The sequence below is a fragment of the Oryza glaberrima genome, chromosome 12 (assembly GCF_000147395.1).
Source record: "Oryza glaberrima chromosome 12, OglaRS2, whole genome shotgun sequence".
In the NCBI taxonomy this organism is placed as follows: Eukaryota; Viridiplantae; Streptophyta; class Magnoliopsida; order Poales; family Poaceae; genus Oryza; species Oryza glaberrima.
The window spans coordinates 4,550,598-4,569,878 of NC_068337.1; the positions used below are offsets into that span (position 1 = coordinate 4,550,598).

Genomic DNA, 19,281 nt, shown 5'->3' on the forward strand with positions numbered 1-19,281 from the left:
TCGTCCTCTTCCCCAACATATCGAGCCCACGAGCAGAGCAAAGCAGAGGCACATAGATGCACCTTCCATCAACGTCATCAGGGACTTCACCAAGATCTTGATTACTCGTGAAGGCCGGAACCACGAACACTGGTGCCCTGTCAGCAACCGAGCAGATTTTTTTTTTTTTACTGAAAAAGGTAGAGAGACTCTACCTTATAACCATTGTATTAATGGTAGTCAAGGTGTTGCATAAAGAGTTACAAAAGAACCGGATGAAGAGGGAGGAATAGAAGAAGAAGAGAAAATAAGAAGGAAAAAAGGAACCGAGCAGATTTTGGTTCAGAACAAGTGAGATTCAGATAATCGGACTAGTGGCTAACTAACTAGGAACCTTAACACAGCAAAATAGTAAAGTAATTGATGAAATCGAGCTGGATTTGACAACATATAGAGTGCAGCGCAAGAACAAGAAATGAGGAATAAAAACTTTTCGCATAGTTTGTTTGTGACTGCTTCGTGGCTTTATATCGAGTCCAGACTCCAGAGCTACGCGATAAAGAATGATGACTACAATACGGCAAACAAAGCAATCTGTAGTCCGTCGCGGCGCTTTGTAGCCCTTGGATCTCCATAACCATCCCAGCGAACCGTTATCCTTTAATCCCAACCGTTCATCCACTCTCCCGTGTATAACACACAGCCGCGTTCTGATTTCTGAATCTTCAAGTTTCTTCAGTTATGCAATCTTCAGAGTCTCACGCGCGTGGCGCAGCGGAGGCATCCGCCGTTTTGTGCCAAGCATTATACGTGTTGTTACTAGATCCTACTCACCCAGATATATCGTCTTTTCCTTAACCCTCTTTATCCCACACTCTCATCCGTCCTGCACATCCATCTTATAGAGCAGGTTTATAGGAGCTTGTGCCAGTGCTTGTTCTTCGCTAAGCACCTGCTCCTCTCTATCCCTCATCTTTTCCTATTATACTTGCTCTTAAGACCACAAGCCTCTATAGCAGGGTTGTCATCACTATGACGAGCTCACTAGTTCGGCCCAACTATGCCATGTTGACTATAAAAGTCAACTCCTTTTGACTTACAAGCGAGCCAAGTAAATACTCCTAATAAGGCTGAGTTCGCCATAATAAATTGTCTGAGATAGTATCGTTCTCCCCAAACATATTTTCAAAAATGCTAAATGATACGTTTTATAAAAAGTAGTTAAATATAAAATTTCTTTAGAAAACCAAATAAATTCATTTTTAATTTATAATTTTTAATATTTAATTAATCCTATGTGCTAATAGTGATCTATTCCGTTTTAATCAGCATTCGGCCACACTACGTTGGCTCCCCGACACGTGCCAGCCACACTGACCAAATGTAGCTGCCAGCTGGGCCCCACTGCCACTAGGACGACGACACCACAGAAGCTGCTTACACGTTCCCTTTCATCCGTTCGTCAAATTATTTTAAAGTTTAAATTTCGCAGGTAAGCACGGTTTCCAGAGTTATTTTGATTCTGTTTCGAAGGACCCATGGATTGAAATTTGAAAACTCCTGGTGTTTTTCGAGTCGGAGAACAGAGTAGAATTTCCAGGTCCAAAACATCTTTAATTGTAAATTTTACAGCTCAACATGACTTCTAGAGTTTTTATTCGATTCGGAACGTGGATTGAAATTTGAGAGTTCTGATGCTTTTCAACTCAAACGAATTATGTTCTTTTGCAAACAGAGAGGATTGATCAAGATCCCCTGTTCGAATTATGAGGAAATCAGGGGAAATTGCATAGGCAACTCAAACGAATCTTGTGCTTTTTGATGGTTGGTTTTGCAATTCTAGTGCAAGTCTCTGAAATTCTGAAGATGGAACTCCAAACACATGTGTTCCTGCATGCTTGTGTTTGTTTTTGACGGTCTGATGCATCTGAAATTTCACTTGGGATCATCCACAGCACTGAATTATTCCTAATGAATTATTCAGCGGAGACATGATTTGCTGAATCGTTGCATTTGCACCCGCCTGAATAAAAACCCTGAAATTTAGTACTCGACCAAAAGAGGAGTCCTCAAATCAAATGGAGCACAAGATTCAGAAATTTCAGATGTTTATTTTGGGCCTGTTCACTTTGATGCAATTTTCAACCTTATCAAATTTTGGTAAAGTTGTCAAAAAATGGCTACATTTAGTTTGCTACCAAATTTTGGTAATTATATAAGAAATCCTGCCAAAATTTTGGCAATGCCAAATTTTGATAAGGTTTTTTTTTTCATCAAAGTGAATAGGCCCTTCGTGTCCAAAATCCTGTCCCCAAACAGCGCATTCTGTTGTACCGTCACTCATCCGAACAAGGGACCCATTTGCATAATTTTAACCCGCGGCCAACTTGTACCATCAGATGATAAGCTTGCGGACCGGATTAAAGCACACGGGAAACTAAAAGTGATAGTAATACGATCCAAACTATCTTTGTGTTTAACTTTTTTCACGCAGTTTTTTTGTTGTTGTTGTCGTAATACACAAAAACTACAACGCTCGCAGCTAATGGTAGCGAGTAGCGACCCAAACGTGGAGGGACTCATCTGCATAATTCCAGCACGAGGCCATCTGAGAGCCGTTAGATGACGAGCGTGCGGTCCAGATCCTACGGCGTCTCTCTCTCGCCTCGCCTCCGGTGATTTCGACGGTAGCCGTTAGCTGTACCCCCAAAATGTACAATCACGCACTAAATTCGAATCCAAAATTTTCGCCATAAATTTTGCACGTATTTGCCCCCACGTACACGCCGCCCGCATTCACTGCGTGCTCCTCGCATTTGAACTGAATTTCAAAACCACCTCGTCGTCTTCTTCCCCCCAAATCTAGCGAGCTCGCTCACGAGCAGAGCGAGGCAGAGGCAGATGCACGTGTGCTTCCATGGCGGCGGCGGCGGCGGCGGCGGCAGGCTCGCCAAGTCATTCAACGTCATCAGCGACTTCACCAAGATCTTGATTGGTCGTCGAGGTGGAGACCACGCGCTGGCGCGGCGGCGGCGGATGCGGCGATTCAAGGATGCCGCGCCGGCCGCGGCGGCGGCGGCAGCGGCGGCGGTGGCGTCCGCGTCCGCCAAGATCGCGCCGGAAGAGGAGGGGGAGGGGGGTGGAGGAGGTAAGGAAGAAGAGTTCTGCGACAAGTGCTGCTCGGCTCTGTCGGGAGGCGGTGGCGCGGAGGAGGAGGCGGCGGCGGAGGGTGAGCGGGAGTGGGTGGCGGAGCCGGAGCCGGGGGTGTTGCTGACGCTGGCGCCGCGCGCCGACGGCGTCAGCAACCGGCTACGGAGGATACGGTTCAGGGAGGAGGTGTTCGACGCGTGGGCGGCGCAGTGCTGGTGGGCGGACAACCACGACCGCATCGCCGAGCTCTACTGCCTCGTCAAGCCCGACGACGACGACGAGGAGGAGGAGGCGATAGCCGCGGCGGAGGCGGCCATGTTGCCGGCCACCCCATGCCAATCCGAGGCGGAGGACGACGACGACGACGACGGAGCCGCCGGAGCAGAGTCGTCGTCACGGTCGCCGTCGACGTCCACCTTCTCCGGTGGCCCTTCCAGCGGCAGCGGCGGCGGGTCAACCGGCACGTTGGGCTCGCCGATACTGGGCCTCGTCACCGCGCCCAACACCACCGGAGGCGGCGAGCACGACGCCGTCCGCGACCAGCACCAGCCGACGGCGGCGACGTGGAGGGAGTGGGTGGAGGAGTACGAGCCCGGCGTGTTCATCACCGTCGGAGCCTATCCCGGCCACCGCCTCCAGCTCCGGTGCGTCGAGCTCAGGTATGCCGCACTTTCTGTCGCAGCTCCGGCGTGTTCATTCATCCATGGCGTGTGTGACTGATTGCGTCATGCTGACGTGTACGGGTCGTTGACTTGTGCCGTGCTGACGTGTGCGCGATCGTTGACTTTTGTCGCAGCCGCGAGAAGTTTGGCGAGGTGAAGGCGAGAGTTTGGTGGGAGGAGAACAAGGCCAGGCTGCACCACCTCTACTCTTTCTGAAGCCTTAATTTTCGAGGCTATTTATGATAAATTTTGTACAAATTACAAGTGAAATGAGGTGGTTCAATGATTTTGCAATTCCCGTGCTTAACCCTGCTTGCTTTCTTGGAGGAATTTTGCAGGAAACAGGCATGGATTCTATAGGATATATTCACTTGAATCAGATAATTTCTTTTAAAATTACCGTAGAAGATATATTCACTGGAATTAGTTAATTTCTTTTAAAATTACAGTAGAAGTTTTCCATCCCAAATGAGGCTTAAACAGATTTCCGTGAAAACCATGTAAATTTCGAAAACAATAGTAATCATACGATGCATATGCCATTTATAGCGGGAATACATATTACTCGTCTTATTGCTATAGTGAAACAGTGATCATACTACTCGCACTGGCTTAATTATTTTCTGTTTCTATTGTTCATGCAAAATACAAAGGGTTTAAAATTAAATATTAGGGCACAGCTAGCTTAGCCGATCTTGGGAGGTCTGGCGACCTTGTCGTCCGAGTCGACGAAGACCCTGACACGGCCGGCGTTGTAGTCCGTGGTGACGAAGGCGTCGGCGGGGACCACCTGCACGTCCAACTCCGGCCTCTCCTCTCCGATCTTCGTCTTCGCCGCCTCCGACGACACGCCGACCAACTCCGGCCACGAATCCTTCGCCGCCGACGGCGACACCACCACGCCACCGCCGGCAGCCGCCGCCGCTCCGCCTCTCTCCATTTGTTGGCACGGTGTTTGTGTAGTTGCGAGTTGGAGAATGCACAAGGGATTTTATAGATGAGGCACGGGACGATTTGAGTGTTAGAGGCGACGATATGGACAAACACATGGCAACTCGATGCAATAATCTCTTATATTTTCAGTGCAACACTGGAGAGTAAAAAAAAGCAAATGACTTTGGCCGGCCGGCAGGATACACTAGTCTAAGATGCATGGTTAACACCTAACCTAGGGTTCTGAAATCACTACTAGGTACCAAGAAAACAAGTACAAATAATGAGTACCAAAAGAAAACGATGGAAACCGTTCGTGCAATTTGATAATGAAATTCTCATGGTCATATCGGCAAAAACATCGAACGGCAGTTATTTCATTTCTGGGAAGCAAGACGAAGCGTCTGTTTGTATAATCAAGATGCATCGCAGGTGAACGTTTGCTAATTTACCTGGCACCACTTTGGCTGTGTTTAGTTCACATAAAAATTGGAAGTTTGGTTGAAATTGAAACGATGTGACAGAAAAGTTGGAAGTTTGTGTATGTAGAAAAGTTTTAATGTGATGAAAAAGTTGAAAGTTTGAGAAATTATTTTGGAACTAGATCTAAGTCAGTACGTCACCCAGAAAAAAGAAAACTCACTCGAATGGAAACTCGACCATACCTCAACCCATCATAAAACGAGGCAAAGCCGTAGGATTACCAACACTCTACTGTTCACTCAGCCTCACCGATCAAAACATTCACACAAACCTCCTACTACTAGGAACCATATGCAATATGCAATGCAAATACCAGTCCATCAGTATGCCCACAAGAATCCTCATCAACGGCTTGTTCTGGCAATCATCCATCAACCACAATTGTGCAGTCGATTCAGGAAACAAACAGTCATTGAATGGAGTCCACATACCGGAATCAACCCCAGAAACATGTCAGATTGCATGTGATGCAGGGAGGGACAAACAACGCATGGAAAGTGGTATCTGCAGTCCTGGGGCTGGGGAACTCTTGGTTTCCTTTGGATGAAGAATGTCACGTGCCTGTGGTTTACGATGGGTTTTGAACCTTATACATCAGTGAGATGGACTTGAGCCACTAGGTAGGTGTAGGCCCATCTTGTCATAGTCAGATTCCTTCCACCTCGAACTCTTGTTTTTCCTCCAATCTGTTTATTCTGCTTGGGCATGATGCTGACAATTGTTCGGTTCAGGACACAAGTCCATTTCAGTTATATATACTAGCTTCAGAGAAGATGTGATATCACATGGGGACCTGGGAGATCTTCATTTCAAGCAACACTCTTAACCAAAATGAAGCAGGTACAGTATCCGCTTGTTATCAAGAAGGTTGATGGAACTTGTCCTAGTCTCTTCGTTTTCCATAAGAACCATCATCATCAATACCGCTACACAACATGGCCTCGATCAAACAGAGTTAAGAAAGGCTTTCAGTTCAACCTTTTAATAGTTCCTGCCTCACATCTTTCCTGAATGCAGCACACGATGAGAGCAACTTGTTATAATCTTGACAAGCTGGCAGCTGAAAGTTTCTACAGCTCCGTAGTACATAATCAATATCTACTATCCTTTCTCCCAAAAGAACAATGCCTGCTTATGAATCAATCATCCGAAGGTGTCACATTCATCTCCATCAAGCATTAATACTGTAGATGCTTATGCATTCTCCTGGTTGATTTAACATTTTGCTCGTGTCTCCAGTTGATGGAACATTTTCGTGTCTTGAGATCAGAAAGTTTAGATATGCCGATCTGTTGCTTGTCCAAAGAGCACATGCCTAGAAGCATAACTGATCTGCTAGAGAAGATTCGGCATCAGCAGCTCCCCGTATTACTGTTTTCTTCAAGCAGATGTCCCTGTCTTCTCATTAATGCAATATATCTTCAGTCAGAGGGACAGACCAACTAATGATTTCAACCTGCATGGTCAAAAACAGCGTTAGGCATTTATTGGAAAACAGAAAGGCATAAGCAGTTGTGTAAATAGTAAACAAGAAGCTATTGTAATAGGAGAAAAGCAGCACATACTACAGAAATTATACTTTGATTACTCATGAATATAACAGAAACCACTTAATCACTTAACATAAACATGTCAATAGGCATCAATCTGATAATAAACAGAAGGGAGACGAGTAGGGTAAAAACAAACTGGAACTCATATGCAGCTAAAATGTTCAGGAAGAAAACAATGTGCAATTTATACATGCAAAAAAAGAGTTTGTATTAAGTTTATCCTCTCCATGGATTTAGATCAAAGGTTACATGTTAGATTATAGTCTCAATTTCATCAAAGCTGTTCCGCTTCCATTTCCTAACTGCACTGTACCATGTACCCAGGTTTATCACATAACAAGATAATCGGTACACTGAGATTTCATGTTATCCAATGTAGTTCCAGTAGAAGTTTTGGAGATGCAGCAAGGATATCACTCCAGTTTTTAAGCCAGCAGAAATTTGAAATTAGAAGAATAATTCTCAAGATACAGATTAGTAATCTTCAAACAAAACATTGCAGGAAATTTGGTCTTATACCCTTAGTTGATTCAATTGTTGTATCTATTATCTAGAATTTGAATAAAATAAATCTAAGCTACATATACATCCAAATCATAATATTCTTGAGATCATGGACTAACATTTCAAAAACCCTACCACGAATTCAACAAAACTCTGCTTCAATAAAGGATGCTGCTTTCTAACAGTACATTTTTTAAAAAGTCCAACCATGTGTGAAATTATAACAAACATGTGACTACCATTTTCATGACAAGTTTAACAGCATTTTTTTTCCCAAAGAAGTGCCATGTTTTCTTCAGTAGTTCTGTTTAGCAACACAGTTCACACAGATGTAGAGTACCATAATGTTTCTCTCAAACTAGTGAAACAAAACAAGCAACAGCATTAACCATGAAAAGTTAGCTGCTTTCTATTCTATTCCCATAATTGTTTGCAAACAAAAAGGGGAAACCATAGTCAATTTTTCCTGTCACGTAAAAAGAAAGGCTTTACACGACATCTATCTCTTCTGAGCAACCTCTTTTGGATTCTTAGGAGCACCCTTGCATACTGTCTACATTGGGTTATTTATTATATTATCTCATTTGAGGGACTTTTAGGAACGTTCAGACTATATTTAGTCTATTTTGGAATTTACTGTCTCCTTTTTATTAGGGAGGCAGTTAAGGACTTGAGAAGATAGAGGAGAGTGCCATGCACCGATTTCCGGAATAACATTCATCACTCAAAGCCCCATGCCCTCACGAGGTTTACAAGCATCATCGACACTATGGACACCGCACACCACAGTGAGCATGTTTCCAAATCTATCGTGTCAAACTGCATTCTCAAGCACCCTCTAGCTTTTACGTAATCAAATATGATCATGCCCACAGGAATGTCATGCCACTACCATCTTCTCAATTCCAGCAGACGGCTTCGCCTTGTCATCATCTTCTACCTAGTGAGTCCAATTACTTGCATCAAACTGCATTCTCGAACACCGCTATATTGTTGTCATTCCTTCAATCATACTTTCTCTTTCATAGGAATGCGACACCGCTAAATTTTTCCTCAGCTCCAGCAGATAGCACTGTGTGGCCATCATCTTTCTCCCTAGCTAAGTCTCCAATCATCTTTATCCCTCCCTCCCCACTGCCAATGCATGGCTCTATCGTTTGGATATCACAGTACAAATCTATTGAAGTTTGTGTCATCATCTCTTAGTGGTTTGCTGTCCTGGAATTTGATTTTTCGAACACCTGCCTTTTCCAATGATGGTAGAACCGGATCCAACACTTTCAGGATATCTCCCCGTGCTACGCTCAGCATGTCCCACCATCAGAACTAACCTAATGTAATCTAACCTATCTTCAGTACGGACAACACTTAATATCTTGCAGTGGAATACATCTACCAGATTACGCTCTGCAAAGCTCCTCACTCAGCACACAATCTATATCCAAGTCCCCATCGCACTCCACGACCCCTTTCTTAAGGGCACCTTAAAAAAAGGCTTCCCTACTAAAAGCAGTACATTAGGTACGGGATGACTGCTCAAGATTTGTTGTCCTCGAGAACACAATCAACAATGCCTCCCATACATTGTATGACGAAATGACTCCTCACTATCCAAGGCAAGTGCATGGTCTATCATCCATCACTTACATCTAAGCACTGCGGCACTCGCATGGTGCCTTACTTTGCCCCTTCTATGATGCCATCACCAGCAAGGCGACTGATAAAACCACCCCTTCACTAACTCATTCCATTATTTGGGGCTCCCGCATGTTCACTAGACAAGAGCACAATTATCTCACTGCTTCTCTCCCTTCCACCCAGCACCCCTAGCTCGTAGGGCCATATGTTGGGTATGTTACCACTAGCTCAAAACCCACCAGATCATTATTCTAATGTGGCAACCTTGTTAACACATGGAAAAACCATCAACATATTACCTATCACACCACTTAAGCAATACAAAATGTCAGATGAGTGGTTTTATAGTTGGAAGTGTTGGGTAGACTAGGGGTCATATGGACATATTTCTTGCCAAAACATTAATCATATGTTACCTAAAGGCACAAATGCCGCATTCAGCTAAGCTTATTCATGGCAATAAATCAACATATACGGGGATAACCATCTGAAGGAGAAGCCTCATCACCAACAAGGTTTCTTGGACTATGGCATATTAACTGCTTCACTAAGTTCCAAAAGGTATCAACCAGAAGAACAGTTAAGTATAGGCTTGGTTCTAAATTTCCAATGGTACAGGATCTAAAATCACCAATTCTCAGAAGGAAAATGATATCTAGCATACGATATGGGTTACTCTAGAGCAGCAGAGCTGACTCAAATATCCTAAGATCATGCAAGCTAACATTTTACTAGAGGTTAAGGAATAATAGAACAGATAAAAACTTAGTGCAACTTCTGCTGTGGATGAAGAAACTACTTGCCTCATGGTTGCCAAGTCATCACCAGCTTGTCTGTGTCATTTGAAAACATCAGAACGGTCTCTGTAATTCGATCAATCTTATTATCATTTCCTGTTCTCCACAAAAGCTATACCCCATGAACCACCAACACAACTTAATATCCATAAGCTCTTTACATGGACCTTGTATGTTAAAGGGTGCACCCATGTAGTCCAAAAATTGGAAGGTAACCTCTTCAGCCACCTTGTATTCAGATCTGCAGCATGCTTTAAGAAGTCTATTGCAGACAGGCAGAGCACACCAAATTTCCATTGGCTGCAACCATACAGAACCACTGATATCATTTCCCCTTATTGAGGCAGCGTTCCAGAGCTAAAGAGTTCATACAGTTCAGGCATGATACACTATTTTGTAGATATATGGTCTTTCCAGGCTCAGGCAAATGACACTCCGCAAATTTGAACCAAACATGGTTATGCAGACCTTTCCGGTAGTCGATCAGCAATGCCCAGGTTCCAAAATACAGAAAATGGACCAAAATGCCAATCAGCGTCCATAGTGCTCGTCTTGAAGATATCACATTTAGAACAGGAGGCAGGTTCATCTAGTTGCAATTTAGGCATGTAACTCAGAAGGAACCACTTTATGCATCTCTAACACCTGGTTGATGATAGTCATGCATAGTTCCACCTACACTTTGCAAGAATTTATTTTGCCCGTCATCATTCCAAGAGTACAAGGTAAAGGGCAAATTTAGCAACAGTGATGCTTCACTATGTACAGCTTAACATCACCTAGAACGTTCCACCATGAACCCCGAAAAAGGCTAGTAGCAGCAACTCAAATATTAACCTCAGGTTTTGGTAGTACACAAACCGCTGGTATCAAAACTCCACTTCCAGAAAGCAGAACTGCTAATACATGTTGAAGTTGGATGTCCCAGTAGACAATCCAGTACAGAACAAGGCCAACTTGACAAGTAGCGAAGTGGCCACTCTGGTAATCTGACCTCAGGTAGCAAAGTGGCACGTGGATCAGAGTTGCAGCCACCGTGGTAATCTGACCTCAGGGAGCACAAGGTGATATGCTCATGCATATGTAAAGCTATACAGGTTAATATTACCTGTAGACTTCTAAAATGGCCAAATATGTTCCTGACTGACCACTAGATCTATTGAGATGTACAATGGTGAAAACCTAGTACCTGCCAAGTCTGTGACTAAGCTCACTCTCTATAATACGACATGAGATTGAAACTATGGTCTCAGGACACGCAGTCCCAAAATATTTTAGGAGCGGTCAGAATAATATCAGACTTAATAATTAAAATTTAAACCCCATAAGTGAGAAGCACTTTCTAATCAAGCTCACAAAAGGTATGTAAGAACAAGTTCCACTTCCACATGAACAGTTCACAAGGATAGGAAATGTGAAATACTCATCATTCATGTGTCCAAAGGCAAACAAATTCAGATGAACAACTTAGGTAGGTAAACTACATCATATAAGTAGAGCCAAAACCCCCCAAAAAGGGAAGGCAACCATGATCCTAAATATAGACTTCTTCGAGGTATGATGGCCTTAAAGATTGACTGAGGCAAATAACTTCTAACACAACAAACATCACTTCTATTTTGCATCCCCTTCTGCTGATAACAGTCTTTGGTTCACTGATACATTATACTTTGAAATATGCAGCGGTTGACATAAATCTAGCCATCATCTTATCACAATTCACTATTGGTAAAAGCATTGACCTACGTCAACCTAGATAAGAAAAGTATGGTATCTGAAGAAAATGCCGTTTGGGAATTTGGCAAGAGAGCTCGACAAAAAACAGCTTGCTGCCCATGTGACCATGTTTGATGAAATCTAGTAACAAGTAATAAACGCTTGAAATAATCTAGCATAAAGAGACTAACGCCCTTAACATAGATACCATTGCAAAACTAAAAGTGAGAGAAACAATAAATTAGTTATTAGTTATTGTCAAGAGTAAAATCTAGGGTATAGACCCATACTAGTAAACACAAGCAACAATGTGTATTCATTTCATAAAAAGCTCACTGGTTTTTTTTTTCAGAATGACATGTAATACATGATGGAAGGAACATTTCTCTGATATGCTTAATTATATCTCCACATAGAATTCAGACTTCATGCTCCATATGTGGCATGACTGAGTCATTAACTAAACTATATCATATATATACCCAAGTCATACTAAAATAACTGTGTCATGGATCCATATAACCAAGGAAACTTGGATATAGGTATCGAGCCAAAGTATAAGCAGTAGTTACCATTGGAACATATTTTATATGACACACAGAAGAAAATGATTAGAGGCATTTCAATTTTAATTAAGAAAGATAACTATTGATTGTACCGCAAACAAGGAGGTAGATACGATAATCTAAACCATGTGATATGACCATGGGACCCAGAAGTCTTCACGGACTTTTTTCATAGCAGCTGCGATCTTAACGGTACTGAAGGCGATTGTTGTCATATGTACCCCATGAGCTTGATTCAGGAAGATGTGAATGACCTTTCTCGGAACCTCCCTGGTAACAAAATAGTAATTTTAGAAAAAAGTAAGTAGGAGTCATTTCAGCCTAACAAAGGAAGTATCATATCTGCTATATTTCTTATTATCGTACCACATGGATATTGTAGTTATCTCCATATGGAGTAGGGAAGGTCACTTCAGGGCTGCCCAGCTTCATCCCATATGTCGCACCTTAAACATCAGGTAAACAACCATGAAACAAGTTCTACATTGTTCCATAGAAATGTAATGTGTCAATGCTAAAGCAATATAAACTGTTCCAGTGAATCTACTTAGGAGAAAACTACCCTCCAGGCTAAGGCAGCTGTCTAGACCTCCTAGGTATCCTGCCTTGTGCCTATTGCTGTATAGCATGCCTAGGAGGATGCCCAGTCTGACTGATCAGTGAGCAGGTGCCATTCACTTAGTGCTTTTCAGAACATTGTTACTACAAGTCTGCGTGATTGAAGAACTCATCATTGATAAGGAATAGTCCTGATTTTGCCCCATTGGACTGTTAAACTATGCTAAACGTGCGGGCATATAGGAGGCCAAAAATTAAATGTTAGGATACTGGAAAATAAATGGTCAATTATTAATCTCAAACTTATGATTTAGTTGACACCAGACTGTTTCCTTCTTTCAGAAAAAAATAAGCTTACTTATGACTTTTCAAGGGAAAAAAAAGCTTGCTCATAACTTTTCAAAAAAAAAAAGCAAGCTTAATATATTTTTGATGTACCATATGTACATTGCTAAATGTTTTAAATAGCTTAGCACTAGGTCCAGGCGTCCTGCAATAAATAGAAATATATGGAACAGCTAAAGCTAAGTCAACTCTCCTTCATAACCCAGTTGATGAATAAATATGGGCCAAACTGCCAATGTTAGTGTTAACAATTTACTGGACCTCACTTACCGGCCACACACAGAAAAAAAAAAGTATATATGACACTATAACAGCTTGCGGCTTTCACTAGACAGAGACAGCCCACATCTCAGTAGATGTGGCTTACAACGAACGCAGCTGTTCACTGCCCTATTGATAATTGATCTCAATAAACAAGAATTGGTATGACTTCTCCAGCAAGAAATCAAGATCACTAAATTTTCATCACTGATATGCACAATCTTCTTTTCAGGATTTTTGGTGGGACGTAATGGAACTAGGTAAATCTTGGAGGATTTTGATGACCCTTTAAACAGATGAGGACAAAAGAAGTGGGGAAAAAAGATGTAGAGACATGATTATATGCTATGCTTAGACAAAATGAATCAGACTCCATAGGTTGCAGCAAAGATGGGACAAAACATAATATAGTATTGGTTCCTTCACTATATTGGAAATATATGGCCCCTAATTGTGCAATTACCCAAATGCCAAAATCCACTTCATGATGACTTGAGCGCAGCTGATAATTACCTTCAAGCAAGAAATCTACAGGTCAAAAGTAAAGGCACCTAAGGCTCAATGTGGAGTTGGGGACAATGCAAGTATTTCCCATACGGACAAAATTCAGACAATATAATCACAAGTGTTGTCCCCATGAAACAGAAAAAACAAGTCAATATCTAATATCCTACTGGAGATGGCAGATGCATAGTCAATAGAAATGCAACAATATGCAGAAGTTCATGCAGTCCTTCGAGGTTAAAATGTAAAGTGAATGCATCATGATTTTAGCCATACACACAAGCCTACTGCAATTTTTTATCTAAAACTCTGATTGGTTTCTCTTAACAGAGGGATAGCATTTACGATTACTGTCAAATAAATGAAGCACGCATGGAAGAGAAATGAGAGGTCAACAAACAAATGCTGTAAAATACCCAAGCATACCTGGGGCCCATGGTCTCCCTTCGGAATTAGCTAATTCTGCTCGCATTTGTTCAATTTCTTGTGCCATCGAAATCATATTCTTCTCCATTGCTTTCTTCTGTTCAACCAACTGAAAATTTCCTTTCTGCTCTAATTCACATGCAGACCTGCAAAAGGTCAAATCAATCTTAAAACTTAAAGCCTCTGAATAACTTACAAAGGTATCTGAGAATCAGAGCTAGCAAAAGAGGCACACCTTGCATGAACAAGTTCCTGTCGAAGGGCATCAATCTCTGCTTTCAACATAGGAATCTGCTGTTTATTAGATTGTTCCCTGGTTAGTTCATGCATGATAGATGCAGACTTCGCAGAGAGCTCTTTCCTGACTACAAGGTGCTTATCAATTTCACCCCGAAGCTGCACAATCTCATCTCTTAAAGACTCATTTGCTCTAAGTTCAGCTTCAAGTTTCCTCCTTTTGTCAACAAGCTCACCGATATAAGTTTCCTTCTTGGCACTGATGTCTGCAATGATCGTGTTCAAGTGACGGACCTCATCTTTTCCAGCTTGTAATTCCCGGTGTAAGGCCAAACGTTCTTCAGCAAGAGCACGGTGATCTGCCATAAGCCTCCTGAATTCGGCCTCCTGAATCTCAATTTCTTCCTCCAGCATAGCCGTGTGAGAGCGAGGTGCAACCCTCATGACAAGGCCTTCATGGATGTCAGGATAGCCCCTATGATCCTCAATGACACGAATACCATGGTAGCCCCTACGATCCTCAACTACACGGATGTCAGGATAGCCCCTACGTTCATCAACTACATGGATGTCAGGGTAGCCCCTGCCATCCTCTATAAAGCGACGTGGCAGACGATCTCTTCCTGACATGATCCCTAGTCCTGGAAGCGACAAAAGTAAATGATTAGGTTCATCACTAACGGTATGAAAAAACAATATGTATTAATTAAACAGCACCGCAAGGATGGATATGAAATAAAATAAAATAATGCTAACAAGGCATTATAACACAGAGGGAGACTCTCCAACTGATTTGCCTAAGAAATGTCAGCAATACCTTCTGACAGACCGAAAAATAATACCATTGGTTGGCACAAGGTATGCCACAAGATATAATTCAACACTGGAAGACCTACCTACCAAAACATTATATGAGTTCCTATAAAAGCAGTCCGCAACTTGCTCATACAGAAAATAATTAACAATCCAAAGAACCAGCATGCAATCAGTACTTCCATTTTAACCCCAAAAAAAAGAGAAAAGCACCACCGGTAACCAATAGGGATAAGGGCACTGGGGAAACTAGAGGAATCCCATTCCAATCCCATAACTCTCCAAATCAGACCAGAATTTTTTTTAAAAAAAATCTGCTCAAGTATTGTCCTTGTGAACCATGGCACTGCATAATTTTGGCAGAAGTGACTCTAGATGCTAGAAGTGTGAAGGCAGTATTTACAAATTGATGGTTAACATCCATGGCTGACTTGTGCGGAGCATGGGGGTGTTGTTGTGGAAAATATAAGGGAAAAGAATAATGGTATACCAGTACCACATGACTACATAACAATCAAAATCAATTCAATGGCATCGGAACAAGCATGGTCCGTTTAAGAAATAAATCAATCAATGTGGAGTTTAATGATTTCCAATTCCCAGTGCTCACCGCCAGCACAGTTTAGGGTGGAGAATGACAATATGAGAGAATAGTTCCTTGTGGTTCCATTCACTTCCTAGTTCCATTCCCACCCTCCTTCCTCACCTGGCAAATGGCCCCAAACATTTAGCACTAGTTTTGACTGAAACCTGTTGCAAATCCTTATAATGGCTTAAGGCCCTGTTTGGGGATCTAAAGGTTCTAGAAGTAGCAGGTCTGGGCGTATGGCATGTTTAGCTACCTAGCTCTTAGGTGAGTAAATAGTTTCCTAAGTTGTAGCTGAAATCTAAGTTATCCTTCAGAGGAAGTTATGTTCAAATTATATGTTGGTCAATGTACTTATTTTACTTTTCGTAATCTTTTATCGTAATGGAAATGGATAATAGCCATAAAAAATATTAATTTTTCCCAAAACTTTGAAAAGGTTTAATTGTAACTGATGTCACATTCTAAACACTAAACGCAAATGTCGGCACTCATAGTTACCATATGTGGTACCAAAGGGTAACTTTATCCTATCAAATGTAACACAAGCACACACAAAAGGTGAACTTTAAGCAACAATCATGTGGTCATCGAGCCCAGAAAGAAGGCGGGCAATCAAGGGACAACTTCTCAAGATGCCATGCCATCAAAGAGAGGTAGCTCTAAACACCACAAAAGGCGCGCATATCAGTATCTTCTGATGCTGAGCCACTGTAACTGTAGTGGCCACCTCCGAATGAATCAATCTATGACATGTCAAGACCTCAAAATCCCTCTTAACAAATTACTACTACTAATTACACATCATTTTATCATTTGTGAGTTGATTAAGATATCCACTGCAACCCATGCTTAGGAAATTAAGCAACCTAACATATTTCTTTTAGACGGGGTAGCAAAAACTGTTATTACTTATCAGTCCTATAAAGGGTTATTAAGACAGAGAGAAAACCTAGCTTCCAGATAGATCTACTCCTAATATATTCTGGAGTACATGACAAGATAAGGCTAAGGCAAATTCGAGAGAAAAAAAAATAAAGGTATTGGGTACAAGGGGGAGGGATGAGAAAGGGTTTGCGCGCGCGCGTCGGCACGGGCGCTCACCGGAGGCGGAAGCGGCAGGACGACGGCACCCCTACCCCGCTGCTCCCCCTCGCGGGATGGATGGATTGATGGAGATCGGCGCAGGCGGCGAAGTAGCGAGGAAACGGGCGCCGAGGCCGAGAAGAGATGGATGGGAGGAGGATGCGCGCGGCGGAGGCAGCAGAGGAGGAGAGGAGGCACCGCTGCTCGCAGGTGAGGTGGAGGTGGGAGACGGCGAAGGGCAGGGGGATGGGTGTGGTATTGTGTCGACGTGGAGGAAGATCGAGTAACAAGGCCGCGTGCTCAGGGAGCCCTGAGGCCCAGGCAGCCCATTATGAAATATTATCTCCGTTTCAAAATACTAGGGATTTTTATTACAAAATATATATGCCACATCCGATAAAAATCTCTCGTATTTTGGAACGGAGGAAGTAATCTCTCGTATTTTGGAACGGAGGAAGTAACTCGATTAAATTGTTTTAAATCAAAACACTTTAGAAGATGGTAAATAAAGAACGCTAGATCTGTGACAACTCACTAAACATGTAAAGCTTAGTGAGAAGATAAGGTTTATTCGAGAAAAAATTAAATTAAGGTATTGGGTAGAAGTAGAGGGATGAGAAAGGGTGTGTTCGCGCGTCGACACGTGTCCTCACCGGAGGCAGAATCTTCTCCGTAGTAATATAGGAGTAGTACATATTAAAACTTAAATATAACTATACTATATCACTTACAAATTAGAGCAATTCAAAGCTCAACATATAAGCATATCCTTTTTGGCTTCGATAGTATTGTCCATTCCAATAAAATAGGAGCAAAAACACATAGAGATGGGATATTTTCATGATCATGCTAGGATTGGATCACAGGATGACTGAAAATATAAGGAGATGTTCAAAGGTAGATCATGATATGATCTCTCCTATAACAATTGAGATGATAAAAGACTCACAGTTAATACAACAAATCAATTTTTTTGTTAGCTCGCTTTCCTTGTCTCCATTCATATGCAGAAAAAGTTTTCTTTATAAATTCTAAGTCGATGTTAAACCATTATCATAAGTAATTATCATATTTATCTCTCTTTTCCCTATTTCTTCCACATCAGCAAACTTATATTGGTATTGTACTCCGTCCGGTTTCATAATTTTTTATGTTTTGAACAATGATATGTTTGACTATATCTTTTCTATTACAATACATACAATAAATAAATGTCTTTTTTACTATTATTATAGTAATTTGTAAATAAATCTAGTGTCTTTAAACTAAATACTTTTAAAATATTGATAGTTAAAGGTATAAAAGTATGACCTCAATCTTATCCAAAACACTAAGAATTATGAAACCGATGAAACCGGAGAAAGTACATACCATAATAGTGCTATTTTTTGTATTTCCTTACAAATCCAAAAAAAAATATGTTTATCTGTTGGCCAACCACATGCACAACTTACTAGAATATTACATCCGTTTCGAAATATACCAAGCTATAACTAGATTAGACACATACTATACTGGAGTAGTGATTTAGATAGAGCCTACCCAGATTCATAGTATTACAAAGTGTCCAATCTGATCTTAGATTATTAGTTGCTATATTTTACAAAGAAGTGTATAACCTAGGGCCTTATCGGATGGCATGAAGCTTTGGCTGATCAGCCAAATCTGCTAAGTTCAATTCAGCCAAAGAAAAACCATTGTTTGGCTTATTTTGCTTATATGGTTGTTGAAGGATTTTTCTGTGGCTGGTGGTATTTGGATTTTTATTTTTTGTGTATGGTTACTGGAGAGTTCACATAATTAGCCACCACTTATGGGTCACACTTGTTTGGCTGAAAAGCCTTGGCCCAAGCCTCAACCAAATAAGCCATCCGATGAGACCCTTAGACAAAAGATATCTCTTAAGACAGAAAACATCACATACTTTAGTATGCCATCTGTAAGTTTACTTTTAAGTAAATTTCACAAAACTACAAATATTATGGTCAAATTATCACAAAACTATAAATCTAAGGTGATGTACCAAAAACTACATTTTAACACTAATTTTTTCAGATAACTATAGATTTAAGGTGGAGTACTGTAAAACTACATATTTAGCATCAAAATTATCATAAAACTACAGTTTTTTTTGTCAAGTCAATCACAAAACTTACACTTTTATAACTCAAATATAACACTTCACCATAAATCTTTGTAGTTTTGTAAATAAATTTAGTTAAATATGGAGTTTTGTGATACATCGCTTTAAATCTGTGGTTTTATAATAATTTAACTAGAATATCTATAGTTTTGTAAAATTTACTCTTCACTTTTTCATTACATGCACATTACGTGTGTGCATTGTGGTTGTCGACATCTTCCCACCATCACTAATAAGTGACACATCCTATTTGTACAACCCCCATTTGTATGCAAGGTTTACCTTACCGCCGGTAACCGTGGTTACCGGGCTTACCACAGGGGTACGGTAATATAAATACC

At 41.4% G+C, this 19,281-nt stretch overlaps 2 protein-coding genes across 3 annotated transcripts; one reads left to right on the top strand and one right to left on the bottom strand.

The window, feature by feature from the left end:
- The first annotated feature begins 2,787 nt into the window (after positions 1-2,787).
- On the top strand, positions 2,788-4,197 carry LOC127758087 (putative protein Brevis radix-like 5). Its single transcript, XM_052283717.1, has 2 exons — positions 2,788-3,788; positions 3,926-4,197. The coding sequence occupies exons 1-2, from the start codon at positions 2,881-2,883 to the stop codon at positions 4,005-4,007; spliced, it is 990 nt and encodes a 329-aa protein (XP_052139677.1). The 5' UTR covers positions 2,788-2,880; the 3' UTR covers positions 4,008-4,197.
- A 1,444-nt stretch (positions 4,198-5,641) lies between these two features.
- On the bottom strand, positions 5,642-17,064 carry LOC127757216 (protein FLX-like 3). 2 transcript variants are annotated; one of them, XR_008013402.1, is made up of 6 exons: positions 16,816-17,063; positions 14,311-14,953; positions 14,076-14,221; positions 12,348-12,427; positions 12,074-12,251; positions 5,642-6,663 (listed from the first exon to the last, which is right to left on the bottom strand). XR_008013402.1 is itself a non-coding variant. In XM_052282686.1 (6 exons), the coding sequence occupies exons 2-5, from the start codon at positions 14,940-14,942 to the stop codon at positions 12,168-12,170; spliced, it is 942 nt and encodes a 313-aa protein (XP_052138646.1). In that variant the 5' UTR covers positions 14,943-14,953; positions 16,816-17,064; the 3' UTR covers positions 5,642-6,663; positions 12,146-12,167. The 2 variants fall into 2 exon arrangements, 1 of the variants encoding a protein (XP_052138646.1); XM_052282686.1 differs by having other exon boundaries at positions 12,146-12,251; positions 16,816-17,064.
- Between the last annotated feature and the right edge of the window lie 2,217 nt (positions 17,065-19,281).

Excerpts from the sequence above, each read along its gene's own strand:
- LOC127758087 (XM_052283717.1), top strand. The coding sequence starts at position 2,881 with ATGCACGTGTGCTTCCATGGCGGCGGCGGCGGCGGCGGCGGCAGGCTC. Across the intron at positions 3,789-3,925 it reads CTCCGGTGCGTCGAGCTCAG|CCGCGAGAAGTTTGGCGAGG; the intron begins GTATGCCGCACT and ends CTTTTGTCGCAG.
- LOC127757216 (XM_052282686.1), bottom strand. The coding sequence starts at position 14,942 with ATGTCAGGAAGAGATCGTCTGCCACGTCGCTTTATAGAGGATGGCAGG. Across the intron at positions 12,428-14,075 it reads AGGGAGACCATGGGCCCCAG|GTGCGACATATGGGATGAAG; the intron begins GTATGCTTGGGT and ends CTGATGTTTAAG. Across the intron at positions 12,252-12,347 it reads ATAACTACAATATCCATGTG|GGAGGTTCCGAGAAAGGTCA; the intron begins GTACGATAATAA and ends TTTTGTTACCAG.